At 54.3% G+C, this 24681-nt stretch overlaps 1 protein-coding gene across 1 annotated transcript; it reads left to right on the forward strand.

Moving 5' to 3' along the window:
- The first annotated feature begins 9220 nt into the window (after positions 1-9220).
- Positions 9221-13503, forward strand: LOC142048782 (ubiquitin carboxyl-terminal hydrolase 36-like). Its single transcript, XM_075075975.1, has 12 exons — positions 9221-9245; positions 9854-10054; positions 10511-10609; positions 10703-10799; positions 10941-11008; positions 11165-11235; positions 11439-11449; positions 11686-11797; positions 12470-12649; positions 13037-13177; positions 13291-13391; positions 13494-13503. Exons 1-12 carry the CDS (start codon positions 9221-9223, stop codon positions 13501-13503), a joined length of 1116 nt encoding a protein of 371 aa, XP_074932076.1.
- Positions 13504-24681: the final 11178 nt, after the last annotated feature.

The following is a 24681-nucleotide window of genomic DNA, read 5'->3' on the forward strand; positions in this document are numbered from 1 at the left end:
GCACTGTCTTCTTCATCTGTCTCGTTGTTCTGCACCATGGTCTCTGACGAGGCTTATAGAGAGCTCTCAGCTGACTGGACTCCTGGTAGGAAGAAGCACAGCGGGACTTCAGCAACAGTGCTCTCTGCTCATGGTGAGCAAAAGCATTAGCATGGCTGGTCCGAGGGGAGATGCTCTGGGGTCAGATTCTGCACACTGGAGTGGGAAGCGTCCCGGCTGCGTGCTGTCTCTGCATGGCACTGGGGTGGAGGCCCCATGCACTCAAGAGTGGACAGTCCCTTCCCCCCAGGCTGAGGAACAGCCCCTGTGAAGCCCCGTCTTTGCACATGCCAGACCTGAAGGATATTCTGCAGCTCCTCGCTGACTCTGTCGGCAGCAAAGCTGAGCACCACTCTCTCTTGCTTGTCCATGGCTTCCAGTGTCTGCAAGGAGGACAAAGAGCTGTGGCAGTGTCTCCTGCTGTCCCTCTCACCCCCAGGAATCTGATCTGAACTCCCAGAGCCAAGGGAGGCCTCCCGTGCTGCGTTGTGGTTCCCCGGGAGAGACGCAGGGGCAGACAGTGTGCTGCGGGCAGAGCAGCCTGCGCCACCGGATGGGACCAGGCCCGCGGGAAGTGCACGAAGGGACGAAGGGATGAGGGTGGGAAAGCAAAGCTGAGACCCTTCATTGCCTTGGATCTCTGGTCATCTCACAGCACAGGGTGGCCCGGGGGCTCTTGTTGGTCACGCAGTGCTTACCTTGATGTAGAGAAAAGCGTCCCAGAAGCTGCTCATATCCTCTTTTGGAGGAAGCAAGAAGACACTCAAAAAGCAGGCTTCTAGGAGGCTTTGCTCTTTGCCCTCCAGCACCATCTGCACTGAGCTGCAGGGAGAGAGCGGGGCCTGTCAGAGACTGGTGCTGGGAGCGGTGCCTCGAGGACTCGTGCAGGTAGAGTTGGACCTCTGGGGCAGGGGTCCCCAGGAGGGATGGGCAGGTACCTCAACTTGGCGATGGCATTGATGGCTCTCAGCCGCACCGCTGTTTCTATTTGGTGCGTGGGCTCCTCTTGTAGCAGGACCTGCAGAGCAGAAGCAGGATGGCACCCGGCAGCTGCCAGCACCCAGCGCCCCCAGACCCTCTCCCTGCCCAAGTGCTCTTCTCACAGGGAGCCATTGCCGGGAAGACTTGCCCCCTTCCCAAGAGCCGCCGGGTGTCCCCTCACCTTGATATTCTCTGCCAGCTTGTAGCCCTCGCAGAAGACATCCAGGCCCCTTGACAAGCCATGGCACCTGGCCGTTCTGCACAGGGTACAGATGCTGCCAAGAAACCCTATCTTCTGTCCCTCGTCCTGGCAGCCAAGGAAAGAGAGGGACAGACAGGGAACGTGAGAGGGGGGCATGGGGCCAGCAGGACTGGAGTACTGGTGGTGCAGTGCCGCGTGGGCGACCTGGGAGAAGCTGCTCTGCCCAGCCAGCACACCTCCGGCAGCCTGGCAGCAGAGCCCCTGTCAGCAGACGCTGGCACAGCCACGTTCAAACTGGTGACGGTTACCTTTTCTGTGCTGCTGACAAAGGCGTGGATGAAGTCCACGGTTTCCTTTTCATCTTGGTACACAGGTAACCACGAGGCATCTAATAGAGGAGGAGAGCAGGGAGGCTTGTAGGGAGGCTTGTAGGGAGGGTCTGGTGGCAGGGTAGAGCAGGGGAGGGAGGTCTGCCCTCCGTCCAGCCCCGTGCCTGCTCCCCTGGCGCGTTCTTCCCATGCACGGCAGGGCTGGAGCGTGCCCGGCAGGCGGGCTGCCATGCTGGAGCACAGCACAGCTGGGCAAAGCCCCCAGTGCAACAGGCTGCGGAACCTCCTTGCAGATGGGCGGGAAAGGTCCCCGTCCCGCAGCGTTGCTGCCTCCTGCCAGCCCAGCTGCCCCTGGCTGCCCGTGCCCCGGAGCAGGAGCTGGGTCCCCTCTGCTCTCTCCCTCCTTGGGGGAGGCTGTGCCGGGGCCAGCTCCCAGCCCTGAGCATGCCCTGCATTCAGGCCACCGCCCATGGGACCCCCGCTGCCAGCGTGCCGGGGAAACGTGAGCCTGGCGTCGAGCAGGGTGCGCTGGCTGGCCCCAGCCCTGCCCAGACCACCAGGACCCCTCACTCACCAATCTGCAGTGGCTGCACCGTGCACACCTCGTAGGGTTCCGGTGGAGAGCTGCTCTCCTGGGGAGCCCTGTCCTCCTGCCAGGCCACCCTGGGGCGGCTGGGGGGTCTCTCCGCCATGCTGCGGGATGGAGGAAAGGGGTAGGAGTGGGGAAGGGGGAGGCTTTGGCAAAACGCCTTGGTGCCGCGGGGCTGCCAGCGGCAGCAGGGGAAGATGTGGGCTGCGCTCGGGGGCTCCTCGCCGTCTCCGTGCTCCTGCCCTGTCCCGTCGCTGTCCTGCTGGACACTGCGGGCTGGGGGCTGCAGCCGCACTTACCACATGTGGCGCAGTGGGGTGTCACAAAGGGAGGTGTCAAAGGGCCCCACTGTGACCCGCCGCCCGGGCAGGGAGGGGCAGGGCGTCCCCTGGGGAGGCACGGGGCCGGCTCAGACCAGGGCACCTGGGTACTCTCCAGGTGCCTCCAGGTCCCCCTTTGCCCTCATGTCCATGCAGGACCTCACAGTGGCCTTCCGGTGTGAAGGGAGCATGTGTAATTTTACTCTGTGGGGGCTTTTGTTCCTATATCTACTGAAGTTTCCTGTCACCTTTGTGTCAATGCTTTTCCGCCTCTAGGCTGTGAACAACCTCAGAAATGGGACTGGCTACACAAAAAGGCTCTGTAAGGAGGTTCGGCAGCAACAGCAGCCGCCGCCGCCACCACCGCTCCTGACTGTTACGCCTCCTGCTGCTCCAGCGATGGCCGCTGAACTTCCCAAATCTCCTCTCTGTCCATCGGCAGTTTGTTGGAAGAGAAGGTAAGATTTATTTCTACATAGGCCGTGATTCTTTTCTTTCAGTAGAGCTTATTTTCCAGCCGTTTGCATTGATTCACAAGGGCTGTTGGGTTCCTCTGCTAAGACAAGCAGCGTTACCAAGTCTTCTGGGCCCCCAGGGACAATCAGTACCCACAACTAGTACGTAACTAGAACTTTAGAACTGCTTTTCAAAAATTATCTTCAGATAAACTGAATAGGATTTTTTGGTTTTTCCCCTCCCCACTCCAAAAGGTCGTCCATGAGAGCCAGTACAATTCGCTCAGCAGGTGACAGACCAGGCTGGGAACTGTAAGTGTTCCACAGAAATTCAATGTATTACTACTAGTAGCCTGTTAAAGGAGTCTGTAACGCATAACTTCTACAACAGCTGATTTCTAATGAAAAAGCTACGCCCAGATAGTTGCGGAGAATACAAGTGGTAAGTGATTTTGGAATGGCTTGATTTGAATTGGCTTTAACAACAGGGATCTGTGCTTGCAGTAAGAGTATTTAAAACAAAACTCCAGTCTGTGATTGAAAAGGGAACTCTGAAAAACAAACGCTTTTTGAGGAAACCATGATTACCTATAAAAACCGAATATAATTAAAGGATCAGATGGAAAGCCACCCTTTTGATTACTGGCTGAATAGGGCCGAAGAAAGTGATTTCCCAATAGAAATCAGCCTCCAACTTTCTTTTTTTCACAACTTAGTTGATACTAATTGAAGAGATTGTTGCAAAAGTCAACGCTGTTATTTTCTGACAGTTTTGAATCTCTTCAGTTTAGTCATCCCGGATAGCCAAGCTGCTTTCCCTCGGCTGGAGAGAGAGGAGGCTGTTTTATCTATTATTGCAGTGTCAAGTTAGTCCTTCCTTTTGGTGTATGTGTGTTAGAGGCAGATTGTAAGGGTGCAGTGTGCTTATCGAATCTTAAAGATGAATCAAAACAAAACCCAGGATCCATCCCACAGATTGCCTAAAATCTCAAAATCGGTAAGCAAGAAAATAACAGTTCAGGGACCAGAGCAGGACAAAGACATCATCATGAGGCACCGACATAGGAAGCGTATGTGGCCGAAGCTAAAACGAGTTTGAGAGAAGATCGGTTCATATCTGTGCAGTACTTGGAAGATCGGGAGTGTGAAGTATTAAGTGTATCAAGGCGTGGCGGCGGAGCGGTGGGCACTTGGCACGAGGGAGATAGATGGGAGTCTCTTTTAAGCACGGGCAGCCTCCATCCATGGCGGCAGAGCTGAGGGTGAGGAGAGGAGACTGAGGGAACTCTTGGAGGGGAGGCTGTGGAAGGCAAGGATGAGGATGAAGAATCTAGTGTAGTCTCAAATGGACAGAAAGCAGGGAGACAGATGCTTAAGCCGATAACAAGAAGTGCTCGCCACCACGCTCCCACTTCATCTGCTTTCCTCTTTAAGATCAGGGCAGAGTGTAACAGAGAGTGACACATTTTTGCGGTTTCTTTAGAGGATCAAGTCGAGGCCGCCCGCACAGCGAACGTGCCCAAAGGACTCGGGCCCCAACTCTACCAGCACCAGCCTCTGTGCCTGTGCCTCCACCTCCCTTGTATCCCCCCACCACCCCACACACTCCCTCTTCACCTGGTCAGCCTCCCCCTGCTGGGTGCGCTCTCCCCCCTCCCTGATATCCCCCAGCTCCTACAAACATGTGCCCAGCTTGGGTACCAACAGCAGCACCAACGGCTCATTCAAATGCCATTCCAGCAATGCAAGCACCTCCTTTATAGAATCATAGAATTATTTAGGCTGGAAAAGAGCTTTAAGATCCTCGAGGCCAACCGTAAACCCACCACTGCCAAGTCCACCACTAACCCAGGTCCCTAAGTGCCACATCTACACACCTTTTAAATACCTCCAGGGATGGTGACCCAGCCACTGCCCTGGGCAGCCTGTCCCAGGGCTTGGCAACCTTTTTGGTGAAGGAATTTTTCCTGATATCCAGTCTAAACCTCCTCTGGCACAACTTGAGGCCATCCCCTCTTGTCCTACCCCTCGGCCTCCTTTTCTCGAGACTAAACAACCCCAGTTCCCTCAGCTGCTCCTTACAGGACTCAGGCTCTACACCCTGTCGCGTCCCAACCTGAGAGGAGGAGGACGAGCGATCAAGGTTCTAAATTAAGATGAAACACCACCAAACGATCAATTAAACACTTGATTTCAACACAGAAGTAACTTGACCTTGAAAAGGCAGCTCCCACTTGAAAAGATGGAAAAGCATTGACGGTGGGGGTTCTTGTTAAGAATAGTTGTAAAAGAAGTGGGGGGGAGAGAGGAGGGGAGAAGAGAGAGACGGGGAAAGATAGAGAGACATCACCACCCTTGGATCCAGCGCCGATGACGTCAGACGTGATGATTCTCCGGTGGTGGGCACATGCCAGTCTCTTTGTTGTAGTGTCTTTTATAGTCTAAGCCCCGCCTTCAGTTGTGCCTCCTGTGAGCTTATATGGTTCCTGTTCCAGAGGTTTCATGACCTTCTGTTGGCTGCCATCTTGAGGGGAGGTCGCGAGGGGTCTTTTGGGTGGTCATAAACGCCTTCCTCAAATGAACTTTGCATGACCTCAGCAAGTTGCTCTGTGAGGCCCAGCAGAACCTGGGACTGCGCATCCTCCAGCGCACCCCCCCATGCCCTGTGTCCATGAATTTCCCGCCTGCCATTTGCTACATCCCACTTTACAGCAATGTTTGAGACATTGACCCTTCCAGTCCCTTACACCTGGGATCGGAGGGGGAAGGATGCAGGGGGACAGGCTGGGGGCAGCAGGAGAGCGGGAGAGTTTTCCTGGAGGAATGTAGTCAGCATCTGCTGTCCCTACGCTGTCGCTTGGCAGGGCGAGGCACAACTGTGTTGTCTTTCCACGGTGGACGTTGCCAGCAGCCCTGCTGCAGCCGACAGACGAGGTCATCAAAGAGGGAGAAGACATAAGGCAGATGAGGCAGCCTGGAAGCTACTATGTGACTTCAGGCGCTGCTGCTCCACCACCTCCCGTGAGCACATCAGGATCAAGGGCAGCGCACCTGGAAGCAGGCCAGAGAGGTGGAAAGCAGGAGTCTTGAAAGAGGGCTGAAGAGCAGACCCCCCCCCCGCTGCCCTGCTGTGGATCACTCCTCTGTGCCCAGTCCCCACGGCACTGGAGGTGGTCCTGAGGCGCTGGAGCGAAGCGTTGGGATGCTGCAAAGCAGCAGGCAGTGACAGCCAAGAGGCAGGTCCTCTCCTCGGCTGCACGGTCACGCCTGTGTTTAGCAAAGACCTTCTCGCTCTCTACAACTACCTGAAAGGAGGTTGTAGGGAGGTGGGTGTTGGTCTCTTCTCCCAAGTTAGTAGTGATAGGGCAAGAGGAAATGGCCTCAAGCTGCGTCAGGGGATGTTTAGATTGGGTATTAGGAATAATTTCTTTACTGAAAGAGTGGTCAGGCATTGGAAGAGGCTGCCCAGAGGGGTGCTGGAGTCACCTGGACGCATTTCAAAGACATGTAGACGTGGCGCTTCAGGGCATGGTTTAGGAGACATGGTAGTGTTGGGTTGATGGTTGGACTTGATGATCCTTGATGCCTTTTGCAACCTTAATGATTCTATGATTCTGTGAAAGTTGTTGGGTTCCGGTGGTGCCAGTGAACAATTTGTGGTGCCTGGCGGGAGCATCACGGACTAGTTGGCTCTTCTTCTGTGCTCTGAGCTTGCAGAGAGCTACAGAGGTGGAAAAACTTCTTGGCCAAGAAGGTCCTCCTCAGGTGGCCCAGCACGTGCCTGAAATCTACCCCCACAGTATTTATTCTTGAAGAAGACAGACAGTCCCAAAGCATGAAGCTTTGGATGGCTGCAACAGCTTCTGGAGTCAAAAAAGACAGCAAAGTTAGAGCACTCCTGTTTTTGTTTCTCTCAGTCAAGGCATTGTTATTTACCTCAGTGATGGGCAATGTATCAGATCTGGAGAGAGCTTTGCAAGTTGGCATTTCCAGCGTCAGGGATGTCTAATGAGGGCAAACACCATCTGCACAGGTCTGACTGAGCTTTCTAGTGCCTGGAAGCCCTGGTAGCTGCTTCTGGTCAGGCTCCTTGGGCCTTTACTAATAACAGCAGTGAAATACGTATATATATTTGACATATATCTATTTTAAAACTTTTGTTTCTTTGTTTGTTTTTCACCAGGTATCTTGGGAAGAAGAGTAGTAAAAAGTCAAATAAGAAAAAAACTCTGGCCAATTCCTCTTACGGCCAAGATGCCTTCTGTAAACGGAGCCTCTTGGGGCACAAGCATTCTTCAGCCACGGTCAGCCAAGCCAGCCCGCCTGCCGTGGCGTTTTGTGAAGGGTAACAAATGCCCCTGGCCGGTGGCTGCTGCCAGGGAAACGGTTCTGGAGCCCTGGTAGTCCTGCTGTGGCAGGGGCCAAAGTGGCTGCTGGGAGCGGGGTGGGTGCAGGGGCAAAAGGAGCAGGACAGGGACAAACCTAAATGCTGCAAGCAGGGCAGGAGCAAAGCTAGGCACCCCACCTTGGCCAGGGCATAAAGGGCCACCCGAGCAGGGCAGGAGTAAATGCAGGGAGCCTGTGTGGAGAAGGGGCAAAACGAGCCTCCCCCCAAGCAAAAGAGGGAAAATACCAGCCATCGTGAGAGGTGCGTGATGAAAATAAGCCAGCCGAGCAAGGCTGTGGCTAAACTGGATGTTCCAAGTGGAGGATGAAAAGGGAAAGTCCAGATAAGTGTCCTGAGCTTGGCAGGAGTCAAACTAACTGCCTCGAGCAGGCCTGGGGAAAAGCAGACGACGCAGGCGGGGCAAGGGCCAAAGCGGCCAGTTCAAGTGAGGCAGGAATAACAACCAGCTGCTCGTCAGGTCAGAAGCAACAGTGGCTGCCCTCGGAGCAGGCCAAGGCATTAAACCAGATGCTAAAAAGCTGCCCACATATCTTTTGGGGGAGCTCCAGGGCGAGGGAGCAGCTGGCTGGGGGGCTGGTGGCCAGGCAAGGTCAACCCAGCGCAGTTGCTGAGGACACTTCCTTGGTAGCGCTAGTTCCGAGTCAGCCTGTGGCTGTATCGGGGGGAGCAGATAAAGTGCCTTGGCAACGAACATGTAAGAGAGCGAGTGGTTTGCTACACAGGGCTCATGGACACAGTCCTGTACCTGGGAGGAGTGGAAAAGAAAGCCTTAGGAACCTGAGTGTGCCAGCCAGAGCTGTGAGCAGGAACGCTTACAGGCCTGGCCAGGCTTGTCTTCACCTGGCCGTGGGGCTCAGAGAAGAGGCGGGAGCTCTGCCGGCGGATGAAGGGCCCTTCACCAGCAGCGTGAGGGGAAGCCCAGGGGCTGCCAGCGGCTGCCTACGTGAGCTGCCGGGTCTGTGGCGGCTGCTGGCCGCAGCGCGTCCCCCTGCGTCCCCGTGTCACAAAGGGGCGGTGATGCGGCACCCGCCCGGCGCTTGTGAGCTCACCTGGCCAGGGCTTGTGATCCTGAGGAGCGGGCCAGGGAAGGCCAGTTGGGCTGAGCTGGCCTTGGGGACAACTCGGCTCCTGCCTTCGCTCCTCGCGTGGCTCCTCTTTTCCAAGCATTCCGCGTTTACTGCCCACTTCTCCCCAGCTTCCATCGTCTCCCAAAGGTAATTCTGATCTGACTTGCAGGACGGATCATAGAGTAGGTAGATCCAGGATAGAAGTAGGGGCTGTTCTAGACTTTCCGAGCCCTAGGCCGAGCTATTGCACCTTTCCAGGCTGGCCGGATATTTGCTAATACTTCTTTCTTTGCCAGAACCCAGTGTAGGTAAGTAGGGCGGTGGCAGCGTAGTCGGAGGCATTGGGGCAGCCTAGAATCACCAGAAGCCCACCCTGACTGATGCAGTAGGAAGGGTGACAGAAAAGGAGCGCGGCAACTGCAGCCGTTGAAGCAGCAGGAGCAGCAGCCTAAAGCCAGTCGCTCCTGCAGACAGGGGGGAAGTGTGGGCTAGAGAGCCAGAGCGGGCTCTGCTGCTAACGGTGGCAACAGGCCGGCAGCAGGTCCTCTTCAGAGGCGGTGCCATGCACTGGAGTCTTTCAAATGGGCCTTTGAAATTGCTGTGAGCTGTGGCCCTGTGGCAGCGATGGTGAGGGCGTCAGCCTGCAGCTCCGCGGCTGTTACAGGTACCACTGAAACAGGTGTGATGGCAGATGCTGTTCTGTGGGTTTTGTTTGAGGGGTTTTTTAAAACTCATTTTGTTGACCTACAATTCTTCCTTTGCAATCAGGTGACGGGACTCCTGACATCCTCTGTCATCCAGAGCTATCCCCTCTGTTCCTGAGAGGAGCGATGGCCACAACGGGGAACGACTCCTGTGAGTAACGGCTTCACCGGCAGGCTTGGGCTTTGCGAATCCCCAAAGGCAGCGGGCGCGGCTGGTGCCCCTTCCCTGAATGCTGACGTGCTGACCACCTGGAGTAGCGAATCCTGGGGCGTTTCCTGGTAGCAGCCAGACTCAGCCAGGTGTTTTCGGTTCGACAGCAGAAAACACGTTTTGTCACTCCTCTGCCACTCTGCACAAGCCTTTGAAAGATGTCATTGCTCGTAGAAAGGTCTGGCATCAGTAGGGGTACCTTCTGTGCTAGGTCCTTGCTTGTTTTTGTCAAGTTACACTCAGGAAAAGGGAAGGCTTGGCCTGCTAATCCAATTGAGGACTCTAGAGGGAAAGGAAGGTAGCCCGAGGCACAGAAATCAGGCTGTGGGTTTGCTGGACTTTGGCCAAAGCAACCCGGGGAACAGCCGATTTTCAAAACTGTTTCTTGACCAGCAAATTTCAAGGGCAGTGTTAGGTTTCCCCCGATGTTTCTGTGTTGGAGGTTAGGGCTGGTTGTCCTGGGTGCTCCTGTACAGAACTCGACTGCTAAAATAGGCTTTCGAGCAGCAATTTCTTCTCATCTCTTTTCAAATGTCATTTCCCTGCAGTCATTGCCGAGGGAGTGGCTCCTCCACAAAGGATCCTGTTTCCCCCAGAGAAGATTCACATGGCCTGGCAGCAACAACAGAGAGTTGGAGCAGGGCTCTACAACCTGGGCAACACATGCTTCCTCAACTCCGTCCTGCAGTGCCTGACGTACACACCCCCTCTGGCCAACTACCTGCTCTCTCGGGAGCACAGCCAGTCGTGTGAGTCCTTTGAGGAACATCTCCTTGTCAATCTGTTGGGCTCTTCCCAAGGATTCCCAGAATCTGGAATTTGATTAAGGAGTACAGCAGCCCTTCTCTCTCAGCCCGCCAAGTTGGTGTTCTTTGAACACTCAAGCCTAGAAGCCGCTTATCGTACCTTGGTGTTCATCTTCAGAAAGGCAGCTCTTTCTAGCCCTGGGTCTCGGTCCTTATTCCTGCAAGTTCAACCCTCCTTGCTTACTGCACAGAAATCTTGGGTCAGTTAAGCTGCCCTCTGAAGGAAGTTTTCTACGCACTAAAGTGTCCTGGGCTTGTTGGGACCTTGGCACCTTGGGAGAGGAGGAGTGGAGACTGTCCTTGTAACTTCAAGATCTCCATTAGGTTTCCCACTGCTACTGGTATTTTGCTAACCTGCGAAGCTTGCTTCCTTCCCTCCCGCTCTCCCTCCCTCTTCAGGTCGTCAGCAAGGCTTCTGCATGATGTGCACAATGGAAGAGCACGTTAACATCGTCCTGCGTTCCTCAGCCAGAGCCATCCGGCCTAGGGCTGTCGTCAGTGTTCTGACACGTAAGTCGCTTCAGGTGCTTTGGCATGTTCCCTTCTGTTCTGGTACGAGACAACTACGAGCTGCTTCTTTCGTAGGCATAGGAGAACATTTCCAGCTTGGCGTGCAGGAGGACGCCCACGAGTTCTTACGCTACGCTGTCGATGCCATGCAGAGGGCTTGTCTGAGCGGAAGCAGCGAGTAGGCAAATTACCTCTCCAATGTTCCGAAGCCCGTGGGACTCCTTCGTGTACTCCCGTCAAGGAAAACCTGTGCCCAGGGTTTTCAGGCCGAGTAAAACTCCTGGAGGAGATAACTCTCTGCCTTACCATTTATTTCCAGCTTGGACATCTCTTCTCAAACCACTACCGTTGTCCATCAAATCTTTGGGGGCTTTCTGAGATCCAGAGGTACTTTTCCACAACTGTCGCTCTCCTGGAATTGTCTGTGCCCTTCTGCCTGCCTGTGAGAAACGGCTGTTCATGTGACTGGTGTAGTAGGTAGGAAGAGCATAAACCGGCACCGTTGATTTCCCCTGTCGCTGAGCGTTTTGATTTGCCTTCTAGTCACGTGCTTGAGCTGCCAAGCAGTCTCCGATTCCTACGAGCCCTTCCTGGATGTTCCTTTGGATATCCAGGTGAGATGTTTGGATATTGGGGTGCAAAATATTTCAAGGCCCCTGCAGGGGGCCCAGGTTATCTCCAGTAAAGTCCGTTGCCTTGAACCCGTGCGCCGTTACCACGCAAGAGCTTGTTGTTGGGTGGGAAGGGACCTGGACTTCCGTGCGCCGCATGTGGAAGCTCTGTCAATGGTCTCCCTGTGCCGTGTGCTGGGTTTCAGCTGGGCAAAGAGTACGGATGGTTCCTACAGCCAAGGCGACACTGTCCTACCGCCCTGCTCTGGGCTCCCTCAATACGTGTCTGACTGCTTTTGTTATTTCTGTTCTTTTGACCACGCGTACCGCAGGCAACTCTGGTGCCCCCCAGGGGTAGCTGTTTGTTGGGATAGCGCTGGTACCCCACGGGGAGCTATTTCTTGGGGCGCTGCGTTTCCAGCAGCTTAGCGCTCTCCTTCCTTTCTCGTCCAGGAACCCTCCTCTGTCGCTGAAGCTCTGGAAGGCTTTGTCAGGCCTGAGCTGCTGGGTGGTGAAAATGGCTACAGATGTAGCAAGTAAGATGATGCCTAATGACAGCTTCCCGGTAGATCCTGGCTTATGGGATTGCGTGTCTGGGAGCACTAGTTATGGTTTGACTTATTTGGGAAACCCACTCATGACACAGCTTGGGGTTTGTGGGTTTTTTGTTTTTTTTTTTCATTTCTTCCCCATACAACTAATCCTCCTGAATCGTCCGGAATTTGGAAAATAATACATTTGTTTCTAAGGCAGGTGTTTTTTTCCCCTTCTGCCTGAATGTTTGGAAAGCTTTGATGAGCATTTTATTCCTGGCATTGTCTGCCCTGGAGGTGGTCGGCCTTCCTAGCTCTGAAGCCACCCGCTGAACTAGCCCTATGTCCAGAGGGGAAAAGACTCGTCCCCTGTGTGGTGGTGAGCCGAAGCCGGGAGGAGCTCTGGAGAGGGATTTGACAATGGCAGCTTCCTCAAGAAAGCAGTCAACAGTTCCATTTGAAAGGCTTTTTGGATGCTTGCGTCTCTGTGTGGGAGACCTCAGTCCTTGGGGCAGCAGCCGCCCCCGCTGGCTCTCTGAGCAGTGTCGTGGCTAGTTCTTGTCTTGTGAAGAGTCGCCTGCTGCTCTCCAGAGTGAGGCACCCTTGAACGAAGCTAGTAGCTTCAGTGAGAGCCTACGGGCTGAAGGGCTCTGCGATGCAAACACGGGCATCCGACAGCTGGGCAAAGCAAGCCGTAACTCCAGCCTACCTGGAGGAGGGTGGAGCAGGGAGAAGATAGGTTGCAACAGTCGGGTCTGTGCTTGTTTTCAAGGTGTGAAGAGCTGGTCGCTGCGTCCAAGAGGCTTACGATACACTGTTCCTCCAACATCCTGACAGTGTGCTTGAAGAGATTTGATCCTTTCTCTGGCAGCAAGATTAGCAAGGTATGTCTATGAGCGCGCTGGGACTTTGTCTGCTTGGAAGGAGACCTTTCCCAAAGCAGAATCCGTTTTTGGAAGTTGTTAACATCTGCACAAAACGGCTATCGAGTGCAGCCATGTAAGAACAATCAATGCAATAGCTATGCCTGGCTCTTTCCCTTGTGGTAAGAGGAAAGTTTGGGTGTGAAGATAAGTTCCTACTGTGCTCATCAAGAGCTGGTTTGGCCGAGCAGAGATTTCTGCCACTTCAGTGATGAAATGGCAACACCTGCTTTTGCTGAAGCAAGAGCTATTTCTTGACCTCTAGCCTGTGTTTGGTGAGCAGGTTTTCTCAGGCTGTTTCCTAAAGGCTCTCAGGATAATTTCTGAGTCTTCTTGGTCTCTCTTCAGGATGTGGAGTATCCGGAATATTTGGACCTTGGCGCATACACATCTGAAGCGCCTGGAGAACCGCTGCTCTATTCCTTGTACGCTGTCCTGGTGCATGAAGGTTCCAGCTGTCAGGCAGGACACTATTACTGCTTCGTAAAGGTAAAAGTCAACTTTGCATTGGTGTATTGTGTGTCCTTCAGTGGTGCCCTGCCTGTGTTTTTCTTTTCAAAACCCTGCCGTTCGTCTAAAGATAGCGTTGCCTTTCGTTGCAGGGCAGCAATGGACAGTGGTACAAGGTGAACGATGCCTCTGTGCGCCTGTGTGACATCAAGACGGTTCTGCGCCAGCGCGCGTATTTGCTCTTCTATGCCAGGTAATATAACAAGTGTGAAAGGGTGTTTGGAATACAGTCCCCCTCCTGTTACTGACCTTGTTGTTGCTGTTTTCCCTCAGTGGGTTTTGCTTTCCGTCCCAGGAGAGCATGAGTTCTGTCTGTTGTGCAGTTTGCCAGGTCCTTCCTTCACTCTTCCCGCTTGGCACTGCAACAAGCTGCTGTGCTTGTGTAAATCGCCAGCTGCCTGCTCTCTGAGGCTGGCTAGCTGCGACAAGGGGCAAAATGGAGGTCCGAGAGGGCATAAAGATGAGTTACTGCTCTGAAAGGGGCAGACGTGGCTGCAAGACCCTAGCCTAATTTCCAGCTCCTAGTGCTGGTTCAGGCTCCTGCGTGTCATATCAAGTGCTGCTAGAAAATGATAGGATGAGACCGAAGCCGTGAAGAGGCTGCAAGAACAACCCGAGACTAAGATGACTGTTGTTTCTTGCCAGGCAAATGAAAAACCAACACACAGCAAGAGGAAACACCCCTGTGAAGAGGAGGATGAAATTGCACTCCAAAGAAAGCGGCAAAAGACAGAAGCGAGCATTCCAGTGATGCAAAATGGGAAAAGAAATGCAAGGAAGTGAAGAAGGAAGAGATACCCAAAGAGAGCTCTGGAGGGGAGGACTAAAACGTAAGCAACGTTTGCAGCATCACCAGGAAATGTTGCCTCACTCTTTGCCAGGCGTTTCAGGTGTGTGGCTTATGGAGAGATGCATTGAGTACTTGTGCCTGAGCTTGCCATCGCAACCTGCGACCGACCAGCAAAGGCTGCAGGCAAACGTTCTCAGAAGAATGCTGACCATCAAACCTGACATTTAGATTGAAGCAATAAAATTTTCCTCATAACCAAACCCAGTCCGAGGCGGTGTTGCCTGATTTCTGTAGAGAGTTTGACCACGCAAGAAATAACAGAGGGGTTCAGGGCTTTTTTAATTATTTTTTCAACTCAAGACTTCCTTTGCAGAGGTGAAGCTTCAGCCAGAGCTGTGGCTCACTTGATACTCATTTCTGCTCTCTTTAGCAAGGTGACGGCATGCGGAATGTTAGGTTTCATTTTGACATGACTTTTTCTAGTAAATCTCCCTCCCCCTTCTCTTTGAAAGAAGAGAGGCTGTGCTAACTGTTCCTGTATTTCTTTCAGTCTTACAGAGGTGAGTCAGGGGCTCCTCAGGTGATAAGAGCCAACAGGGAGACGCCAGTGAACTACCTCAAAGGAGCAAAGGGCTGTTCCTCTAAGAAGGTGGCATGGCCACCAGCCCAGCTGAAGTGCCTCTACGCCAATGCACGCAGCATGGGCAACAGACAGGAGGAGTTGGAAGCCACCGTGCTGCTAGAAAGCAACGATCCAGTTGCCATTACGGAACTTGACGGGACAAATCCCCTGACTGGAGTGCGGCTACCGATGGCTCCAGGCTGTTCAGAAGGAACCTCTGCGTCAAGGAATGGCTAGATTGTGAAGATCTGTCTCTGAAGAATAGCCACAAGCAGGTCGAAAGCCTATGGAGAAGAATTAGAGACTGAAGCAACAAAGGCCGCCCGATCGAGGGGAGCCTATTGACCAAGGCTTCTTCCTCCAGCTACTGGAGGCATCACGCTCGCAGGCTCTGTCAGCCTGCTGGGGGACTTCAGCTACCCTGACACCTGCTGGAAAAGCAGCATGGTGAGCTGCAGGCACTCCAGGAGACTCATGGAGTGCATGGAGGTTAGTGGTGCAAGACGGGACCTGATGGTCACCAAGTGAGCTAATCGGTGACAGCAAGATTGGAGGCAGCCTGATCAAGTGCAGCCTCCTCTTCACTACGTGCCTGCAGAGGATGGGAGTAGCTTTGAACTATTGCCATGAGTCCTGTCCCTGGACCCCAGGGAGAAGAGACCAGCCCCTCCCTCTCCACAACCCCTCTGCAGGAAGCTGCAGAGAGCAATGAGGTCACCCCCTCAGCCCCCTTCTCTTCAAATGAGACAAAGCCAGAGTCCTCAGCCGCCCCTCTCAGGACATGCCTTCCAGCCCTGCCACCGGCTTTGCCGCCCTCCTCTGGACACATTAAAGTACTTTCGCATCCTTCTCAAATGACGGGGCTCAATTTAAGGGATTGCATTGCCACACTGTCCCCCCCCAGTACGGGAACGCAATTAGTAGAGCTATAGCTAATTGTTTCAGGCTGTGCTCTGTCAGCATTCATTTGCCTTGTGCGGCCCTTTGCACAGAGGAAAGCAAGCATGGTCTTCGGATGCACTGGCTACTAGTTCATTTTCAAGCATTTTCTTTTCTCTGTTTGTGTTGTTTCCAGAATACACAGATGATCATTCCCCGACTCCAAAGAACTACTCGGTAACTGTTAGAAGAATCCCTGCTGGAGGAGTTAAAGCTACCAGCAGAGCATCTGTTATGTGAGTAGCCATAAAGCATTACATTCTTTGTTAGGGTCTTCCGTGTGTACACCTTTTTGATGGGTATTAGCTTACAGAGACATTCCGATTGTAGCTTTCTTGTTAAAGCTGCTGTTAGTTTTTGTTGTCCTGGAGTAGATTTTAATGGGTCTGTCCCCAGGAAGACTGACATATTTAGGCCTGCTGGGACATGGGGTTCGAACTCCAACAATGGTAACTATTAAGATGATTCTCTTGAGTTTGTTCTTGGGGTTGATTTTTCTGAGAGCCAAGTTGTAGATCCAGTTTCCTGAGCGAGGACTGAGCGAGGCGGCCACCAAGGCCACCTGCGTGGGCAGGGGTGGGAGAGGGAGGCCAAGGCCCTGCGCGGGGCAGCTGGGGCTCGGGCAGCCGCAGGGCTGCTCCTTGGTGCCAGTGCAGCGGCGGGGACTGGGGCCAGGCTGCCCAAAGAGGGACTGCGGGGGCTGTGGCTCACCGATGAACCTCACGGCTGCCTCGCGCAAGGGGGCCTGAGCATCCTTCAGGTATGGCAGGCTCTGCTGCAGGTATTCTTCAACCCTGCTGCTGTCCTGCACCAGCTGGAGAGAGCAGAAGGGCACGGGGCTGGCAGGGACCCTCCCCGGTGGGCTGGAGCACTCCCTCCAGCCAGTGATCCCCTTCCCCCCCACGCTGTTCCCATCTCCCAGCCAGAGCCCTGTGGGGCTGAGGACCAGAGAGAGCCACAGGCAGAGGGTGGTCCGGGGGTCCAGAGACCCCTTTGTCCGTCTGCCAGGGCCCACGTGGGCTGGGGACTCCAGCCCTGGGGCTTGCAGCTTGTCGTCACCAAACACTCTCCAATCCTCCATGTCTGCTCTGTCTGAGTAAGGTGCTTGAGTTGTTTCCACTTGAGGAGCTCTGCAGTGGTGATGAGGCCTCTTCCAGAGAGCAGCAGAAGCTGTGAGATGTCACCATGGCCTGGGAAAGGAGACCTGGCGTCCCCCTCCTCGTGGCTTTGTTCCTGGGGTGGTCCTGGCATTTGGCAGATGGGAAAAGCCCAGTCCCAAACATGTGGGGGTCTCCTCCCTGCATCACTGCTTAACTTTGAAATCTCTGCCTTGGCTACGCTCTGGGTTTGGTCACTCATGTGAATGAACAGCAGAATGAACAGGCGCATTCGCACTGTCTTCTTCATCTGTCTCTTGTTGTTCTGCACCATGGTCTCTGACGAGGCTTATAGAGAGCTCTCAGCTGACTGGACTCCTGGTAGGAAGAAGCACAGTGGGACTTCAGCAACAGTGCTCTCTGCTCATGGTGAGCAAAAGCATTAGCATGGCTGGTCCGAGGGGAGATGCTCTGGGGTCAGATTCTGCACACTGGAGTGGGAAGCGTCCCGGCTGCGTGCTGTCTCTGCATGGCACTGGGGTGGAGGCCCCATGCACTCAAGAGTGGACAGTCCCTTCCCCCCAGGCTGAGGAACAGCCCCTGTGAAGCCCCGTCTTTGCACATGCCAGACCTGAAGGATATTCTGCAGCTCCTCGCTGACTCTGTCGGCAGCAAAGCTGAGCACCACTCTCTCTTGCTTGTCCATGGCTCTCAGGGTCTGCAAGGAGGACAAAGAGCTGTGGCAGTGTTTCCTGCTGTCCCTCTCACCCCCAGGAATCTGATCTGAACTCCCAGAGCCAAGGGAGGCCTCCCGTGCTGCGTTGTGGTTCCCCGGGAGAGACGCAGGGGCAGACAGTGTGCTGCGGGCAGAGCAGCCTGCGCCACCGGATGGGACCAGGCCCGCGGGAAGTGCACGAAGGGACGAAGGGATGAGGGTGGGAAAGCAAAGCTGAGACCCTTCATTGCCTTGGATCTCTGGTCATCTCACAGCACAGGGTGGCCCGGGGGCTCTTGTTGGTCACGCAGTGCTTACCTTGATGTAGAGAAAAGCGTCCCAGAAGCTGCTCATATCCTCTTTTGGAGGAAGCAAGAAGACACTCAAAAAGCAGGCTTCTAGGAGGCTTTGCTCTTTGCCCTCCAGCACCATCTGCACTGAGCTGCAGGGAGAGAGCGGGGCCTGTCAGAGACTGGTGCTGGGAGCGGTGCCTCGAGGACTGGTGCAGGTAGAGTTGGACCTCTGGGGCAGGGGTCCCCAGGAGGGATGGGCAGGTACCTCAACTTGGCGATGGCATTGATGGCTCTCAGCCGCACCGCTGTTTCTATTTGGTGCGTGGGCTCCTCTTGTAGCAGGTCCTGCAGAGCAGAAGCAGGATGGCACCCGGCAGCTGCCAGCACCCAGCGCCCCCAGACCCTCTCCCTGCCCAAGTGCTCTTCTCACAGGGAGCCATTGCCGGGAAGACTTGCCCCCTTCCCAAGAGCCGCCGGGTGTCCCCTCACCTTGATATTCTCTGCCAGCTCGTAGCACTCGCAGAAGACATCCAGGCCCCTTGACAAGCCATGGCACCTGGCCGTTCTGCACAGGGTACAGATGCTGCCAAGAAACCCTATCTTCTGTCCCTTGTCCTGGCAGCCAAGGAAAGAGAGGGACAGACAGGGAACGTGAGAGGGGGGCACGGGGCCAGCAGGACTGGAGTACTGGTGGTGCAGTGCCGCGTGGGCGACCTGGGAGAAGCCGCTCTGCCCAGCCAGCACACCTCCGGCAGCCCGGCAGCAGAGCCCCTGTCAGCAGACGCTGGCACAGCCACGTTCAAACTGGTGACGGTTACCTTTTCTGTGCTGCTGACAAAGGCGTGGATGAAGTCCACGGTTTCCTTTTCGTCTTGGTACACAGGTAACCACGAGGCATCTAATAGAGGAGGAGAGCAGGGAGGCTTGTAGGGAGGCTTGTAGGGAGGGTCTGGTGGCAGGGTAGAGCAGGGGAGGGAGGTCTGCCCTCCGTCCAGCCCTGTTCCTGCTCCCTTGGCGCGTTCTTCCCATGCACGGCAGGGCTGGAGCGTGCCCGGCAGGCGGGCTGCCATGCTGGAGCACAGCACAGCTGGGCAAAGCCCCCAGTGCAACGGGCTGCGGAACTTGCTTGCAGATGGGCAGGAAAGGTCCCCGTCCCACAGCGTTGCTGCCTCCTGCCAGCCCAGCTGCCCCTGGCTGCCCGTGCCCCGGAGCAGGAGCTGGGTCCCCTCTGCTCTCTCCCTCCTTGGGGGAGGCTGTGCCGGGGCCAGCTCCCAGCCCTGAGCATGCCCTGCATTCAGGCCACCGCCCATGGGACCCCCGCTGCCAGCGTGCCGGGGAAACGTGAGCCTGGCGTCGAGCAGGGTGCGCTGGCTGGCCCCAGCCCTGCCCAGACCACCAGGACCCCTCACTCACCAATCTGCAGTGGCTGCACCGTGCACACCTCGTAGGGTTCCGGTGGAGAGCTGCTCTCCTGGGGAGCCCTGTCCTCCTGCCAGGCCACCCTGGGGCGGCTGGGGGGTCTCTCCGCCATGCTGCGGGATGGAGGAAAGGGGTAGGAGTGGGGAAGGGGGAGGCTTTGGCAAAACACCTTGGTGCCGCGGGGCTGCCAGCGGCAGCAGGGGAAGATGTGGGCTGCGCTCGGGGGCTCCTCGCCGTCTCCGTGCTCCTGCCCTGTCCCGTCGCTGTCCTGCTGGACACTGCGGGCTGGGGGCCGCAGCCGCACTTACCACATGCGGCGCAGTGGGGTGTCACAAAGGGAGGTGTCAAAGGGCCCCACTGTGACCCGCCGCCCGGGCAGGGAGGGGCAGGGCGTCCCCTGGGGAGGCACGGGGCCGGCTCAGACCAGGGCACCTGGGTACTCTCCAGGTGCCTCCAGGTCCCCCTTTGCCCTCATGTCCATGCAGGACCTCACAGTGGCCTTCCGGTGTGAAGGGAGCATGTGTAATTTTACTCTGTGGGGGCTTTTGTTCCTATATCTACTGAAGTTTCCTGTCACCTTTGTGTCAATGCTTTTCCGCCTCTAGGCTGTGAACAACCTCAGAAATGGGACTGGCTACACAAAAAGGCTCTGTAAGGAGGTTCGGCAGCAACAGCAGCCGCCGCCGCCACCACCGCTCCTGACTGTTACGCCTCCTGCTGCTCCAGCGATGGCCGCTGAACTTCCCAAATCTCCTCTCTGTCCATCGGCAGTTTGTTGGAAGAGAAGGTAAGATTTATTTCTACATAGGCCGTGATTCTTTTCTTTCAGTAGAGCTTATTTTCCAGCCGTTTGCATTGATTCACAAGGGCTGTTGGGTTCCTCTGCTAAGACAAGCAGCGTTACCAAGTCTTCTGGGCCCCCAGGGACAATCAGTACCCACAACTAGTACGTAACTAGAACTTTAGAACTGCTTTTCAAAAATTATCTTCAGATAGACTGAATAGGATTTTTTGGTTTTTCCCCTCCCCACTCCAAAAGGTCGTCCATGAGAGCCAGTACAATTCGCTCAGCAGGTGACAGACCAGGCTGGGAACTGTAAGTGTTCCACAGAAATTCAATGTATTACTACTAGTAGCCTGTTAAAGGAGTCTGTAACGCATAACTTCTACAACAGCTGATTTCTAATGAAAAAGCTACGCCCAGATAGTTGCGGAGAATACAAGTGGTAAGTGATTTTGGAATGGCTTGATTTGAATTGGCTTTAACAACAGGGATCTGTGCTTGCAGTAAGAGTATTTAAAATAAAACTCCAGTCTGTGATTGAAAAGGGAACTCTGAAAAACAAACGCTTTTTGAGGAAACCATGATTACCTATAAAAACCGAATATAATTAAAGGATCAGATGGAAAGCCACCCTTTTGATTACTGGCTGAATAGGGCCGAAGAAAGTGATTTCCCAATAGAAATCAGCCTCCAACTTTCTTTTTTTCACAACTTAGTTGATACTAATTGAAGAGATTGTTGCAAAAGTCAACGCTGTTATTTTCTGACAGTTTTGAATCTCTTCAGTTTAGTCATCCCGGATAGCCAAGCTGCTTTCCCTCGGCTGGAGAGAGAGGAGGCTGTTTTATCTATTATTGCAGTGTCAAGTTAGTCCTTCCTTTTGGTGTATGTGTGTTAGAGGCAGATTGTAAGGGTGCAGTGTGCTTATCGAATCTTAAAGATGAATCAAAACAAAACCCAGGATCCATCCCACAGATTGCCTAAAATCTCAAAATCGGTAAGCAAGAAAATAACAGTTCAGGGACCAGAGCAGGACAAAGACATCATCATGAGGCACCGACATAGGAAGCGTATGTGGCCGAAGCTAAAACGAGTTTGAGAGAAGATCGGTTCATATCTGTGCAGTACTTGGAAGATCGGGAGTGTGAAGTATTAAGTGTATCAAGGCGTGGCGGCGGAGCGGTGGGCACTTGGCACGAGGGAGATAGATGGGAGTCTCTTTTAAGCACGGGCAGCCTCCATCCACGGCGGCAGAGCTGAGGGTGAGGAGAGGAGACTGAGGGAACTCTTGGAGGGGAGGCTGTGGAAGGCAAGGATGAGGATGAAGAATCTAGTGTAGTCTCAAATGGACAGAAAGCAGGGAGACAGATGCTTAAGCCGATAACAAGAAGTGCTCGCCACCACGCTCCCACTTCATCTGCTTTCCTCTTTAAGATCAGGGCAGAGTGTAACAGAGAGTGACACATTTTTGCGGTTTCTTTAGAGGATCAAGTCGAGGCCACCCGCACAGCGAACGTGCCCAAAGGACTCGGGCCCCAACTCTACCAGCACCAGCCTCTGTGCCTGTGCCTCCACCTCCCTTGTATCCCCCCACCACCCCACACACTCCCTCTTCACCTGGTCAGCCTCCCCCTGCTGGGTGCGCTCTCCCCCCTCCCTGATATCCCCCAGCTCCTACAAACATGTGCCCAGCTTGGGTACCAACAGCAGCACCAACGGCTCATTCAAATGCCATTCCAGCAATGCAAGCACCTCCTTTATAGAATCATAGAATTATTTAGGCTGGAAAAGAGCTTTAAGATCCTCGAGGCCAACCGTAAACCCACCACTGCCAAGTCCACCACTAACCCAGGTCCCTAAGTGCCACATCTACACACCTTTTAAATACCTCCAGGGATGGTGACCCAGCCACTGCCCTGGGCAGCCTGTCCCAGGGCTTGGCAACCTTTTTGGTGAAGGAATTTTTCCTGATATCCAGTCTAAACCTCCTCTGGCACAACTTGAGGCCATCCCCTCTTGTCCTACCCCTCAGCCTCCTTTTCTCGAGACTAAACAACCCCAGTTCCCTCAGCTGCTCCTTACAGGACTCAGGCTCTACACCCTGTCGCGTCCCAACCTGAGAGGAGGAGGACGAGCGATCAAGGTTCTAAATTAAGATGAAACACCACCAAACGATCAATTAAACACTTGATTTCAACACAGAAGTAACTTGACCTTGAAAAGGCAGCTCCCACTTGAAAAGATGGAAAAGCATTGACGGTGGGGGTTCTTGTTAAGAATAGTTGTAAAAGAAGTGGGGGGGAGAGAGGAGGGGAGAAGAGAGAGACGGGGAAAGATAGAGAGACATCACCACCCTTGGATCCAGCGCCGATGACGTCAGACGTGATGATTCTCCGGTGGTGGGCACGTGCCAGTCTCTTTGTTGTAGTGTCTTTTATAGTCTAAGCCCCGCCTTCAGTTGTGCCTCCTGTGAGCTTATATGGTTCCTGTTCCAGAGGTTTCATGACCTTCTGTTGGCTGCCATCTTGAGGGGAGGTCGCGAGGGGTCTTTTGGGCGGTCATAAACGCCTTCCTCAAATGAACTTTGCATGACCTCAGCAAGTTGCTCTGTGAGGCCCAGCAGAACCTGGGACTGCGCATCCTCCAGCGCACCCCCCCATGCCCTGTGTCCATGAATTTCCCGCCTGCCATTTGCTACATCCCACTTTACAGCAATGTTTGAGACATTGACCCTTCCAGTCCCTTACACCTGGGATCGGAGGGGGAAGGATGCAGGGGGACAGGCTGGGGGCAGCAGGAGAGCGGGAGAGTTTTCCTGGAGGAATGTAGTCAGCATCTGCTGTCCCTACGCTGTCGCTTGGCAGGGCGAGGCACAACTGTGTTGTCTTTCCACGGTGGACGTTGCCAGCAGCCCTGCTGCAGCCGACAGACGAGGTCATCAAAGAGGGAGAAGACATAAGGCAGATGAGGCAGCCTGGAAGCTACTATGTGACTTCAGGCGCTGCTGCTCCACCACCTCCCGTGAGCACATCAGGATCAAGGGCAGCGCACCTGGAAGCAGGCCAGAGAGGTGGAAAGCAGGAGTCTTGAAAGAGGGCTGAAGAGCAGACCGCCCCCCGCTGCCCTGCTGTGGATCACTCCTCTGTGCCCAGTCCCCACGGCACTGGAGGTGGTCCTGAGGCGCTGGAGCGAAGCGTTGGGATGCTGCAAAGCAGCAGGCAGTGACAGCCAAGAGGCAGGTCCTCTCCTCGGCTGCACGGTCACGCCTGTGTTTAGCAAAGACCTTCTCACTCTCTACAACTACCTGAAAGGAGGTTGTAGGGAGGTGGGTGTTGGTCTCTTCTCCCAAGTTAGTAGTGATAGGGCAAGAGGAAATGGCCTCAAGCTGCGTCAGGGGATGTTTAGGTTGGCTATTAGGAATAATTTCTTTACTGAAAGAGTGGTCAGGCATTGGAAGAGGCTGCCCAGAGGGGTGCTGGAGTCACCTGGACGCATTTCAAAGACATGTAGACGTGGCGCTTCAGGGCATGGTTTAGGAGACATGGTAGTGTTGGGTTGATGGTTGGACTTGATGATCCTTGATGCCTTTTGCAACCTTAATGATTCTATGATTCTGTGAAAGTTGTTGGGTTCCGGTGGTGCCAGTGAACAATTTGTGGTGCCTGGCGGGAGCATCACGGACTAGTTGGCTCTCCTTCTGTGCTCTGAGCTTGCAGAGAGCTACAGAGGTGGAAAAACTTCTTGGCCAAGAAGGTCCTCCTCAGGTGGCCCAGCACGTGCCTGAAATCTACCCCCACAGTATTTATTCTTGAAGAAGACAGACAGTCCCAAAGCATGAAGCTTTGGATGGCTGCAACAGCTTCTGGAGTCAAAAAAGACAGCAAAGTTAGAGCACTCCTGTTTTTGTTTCTCTCAGTCAAGGCATTGTTATTTACCTCAGTGATGGGCAATGTATCAGATCTGGAGAGAGCTTTGCAAGTTGGCATTTCCAGCGTCAGGGATGTCTAATGAGGGCAAACACCATCTGCACAGGTCTGACTGAGCTTTCTAGTGCCTGGAAGCCCTGGTAGCTGCTTCTGGTCAGGCTCCTTGGGCCTTTACTAATAACAGCAGTGAAATACGTATATATATTTGACATATATCTATTTTAAAACTTTTGTTTCTTTGTTTGTTTTTCACCAGGTATCTTGGGAAGAAGAGTAGTAAAAAGTCAAATAAGAAAAAAACTCTGGCCAATTCCTCTTACGGCCAAGATGCCTTCTGTAAACGGAGCCTCTTGGGGCACAAGCATTCTTCAGCCACGGTCAGCCAAGCCAGCCCGCCTGCCGTGGCGTTTTGTGAAGGGTAACAAATGCCCCTGGCCGGTGGCTGCTGCCAGGGAAACGGTTCTGGAGCCCTGGTAGTCCTGCTGTGGCAGGGGCCAAACTGGCTGCTGGGAGCGGGGTGGGTGCAGGGGCAAAAGGAGCAGGACAGGGACAAACCTAAATGCTGCAAGCAGGGCAGGAGCAAAGCTAGGCACCCCACCTTGGCCAGGGCATAAAGGGCCACCCGAGCAGGGCAGGAGTAAATGCAGGGAGCCTGTGTGGAGAAGGGGCAAAACGAGCCTCCCCCCAAGCAAAAGAGGGAAAATACCAGCCATCGTGAGAGGTGCGTGATGAAAATAAGCCAGCCGAGCAAGGCTGTGGCTAAACTGGATGTTCCAAGTGGAGGATGAAAAGGGAAAGTCCAGATAAGTGTCCTGAGCTTGGCAGGAGTCAAACTAACTGCCTCGAGCAGGCCTGGGGAAAAGCAGACGACGCAGGCGGGGCAAGGGCCAAAGCGGCC

The sequence above is a fragment of the Phalacrocorax aristotelis genome, chromosome 27 (assembly GCF_949628215.1).
Source record: "Phalacrocorax aristotelis chromosome 27, bGulAri2.1, whole genome shotgun sequence".
Classification (NCBI taxonomy): domain Eukaryota; kingdom Metazoa; phylum Chordata; class Aves; order Suliformes; family Phalacrocoracidae; genus Phalacrocorax; species Phalacrocorax aristotelis.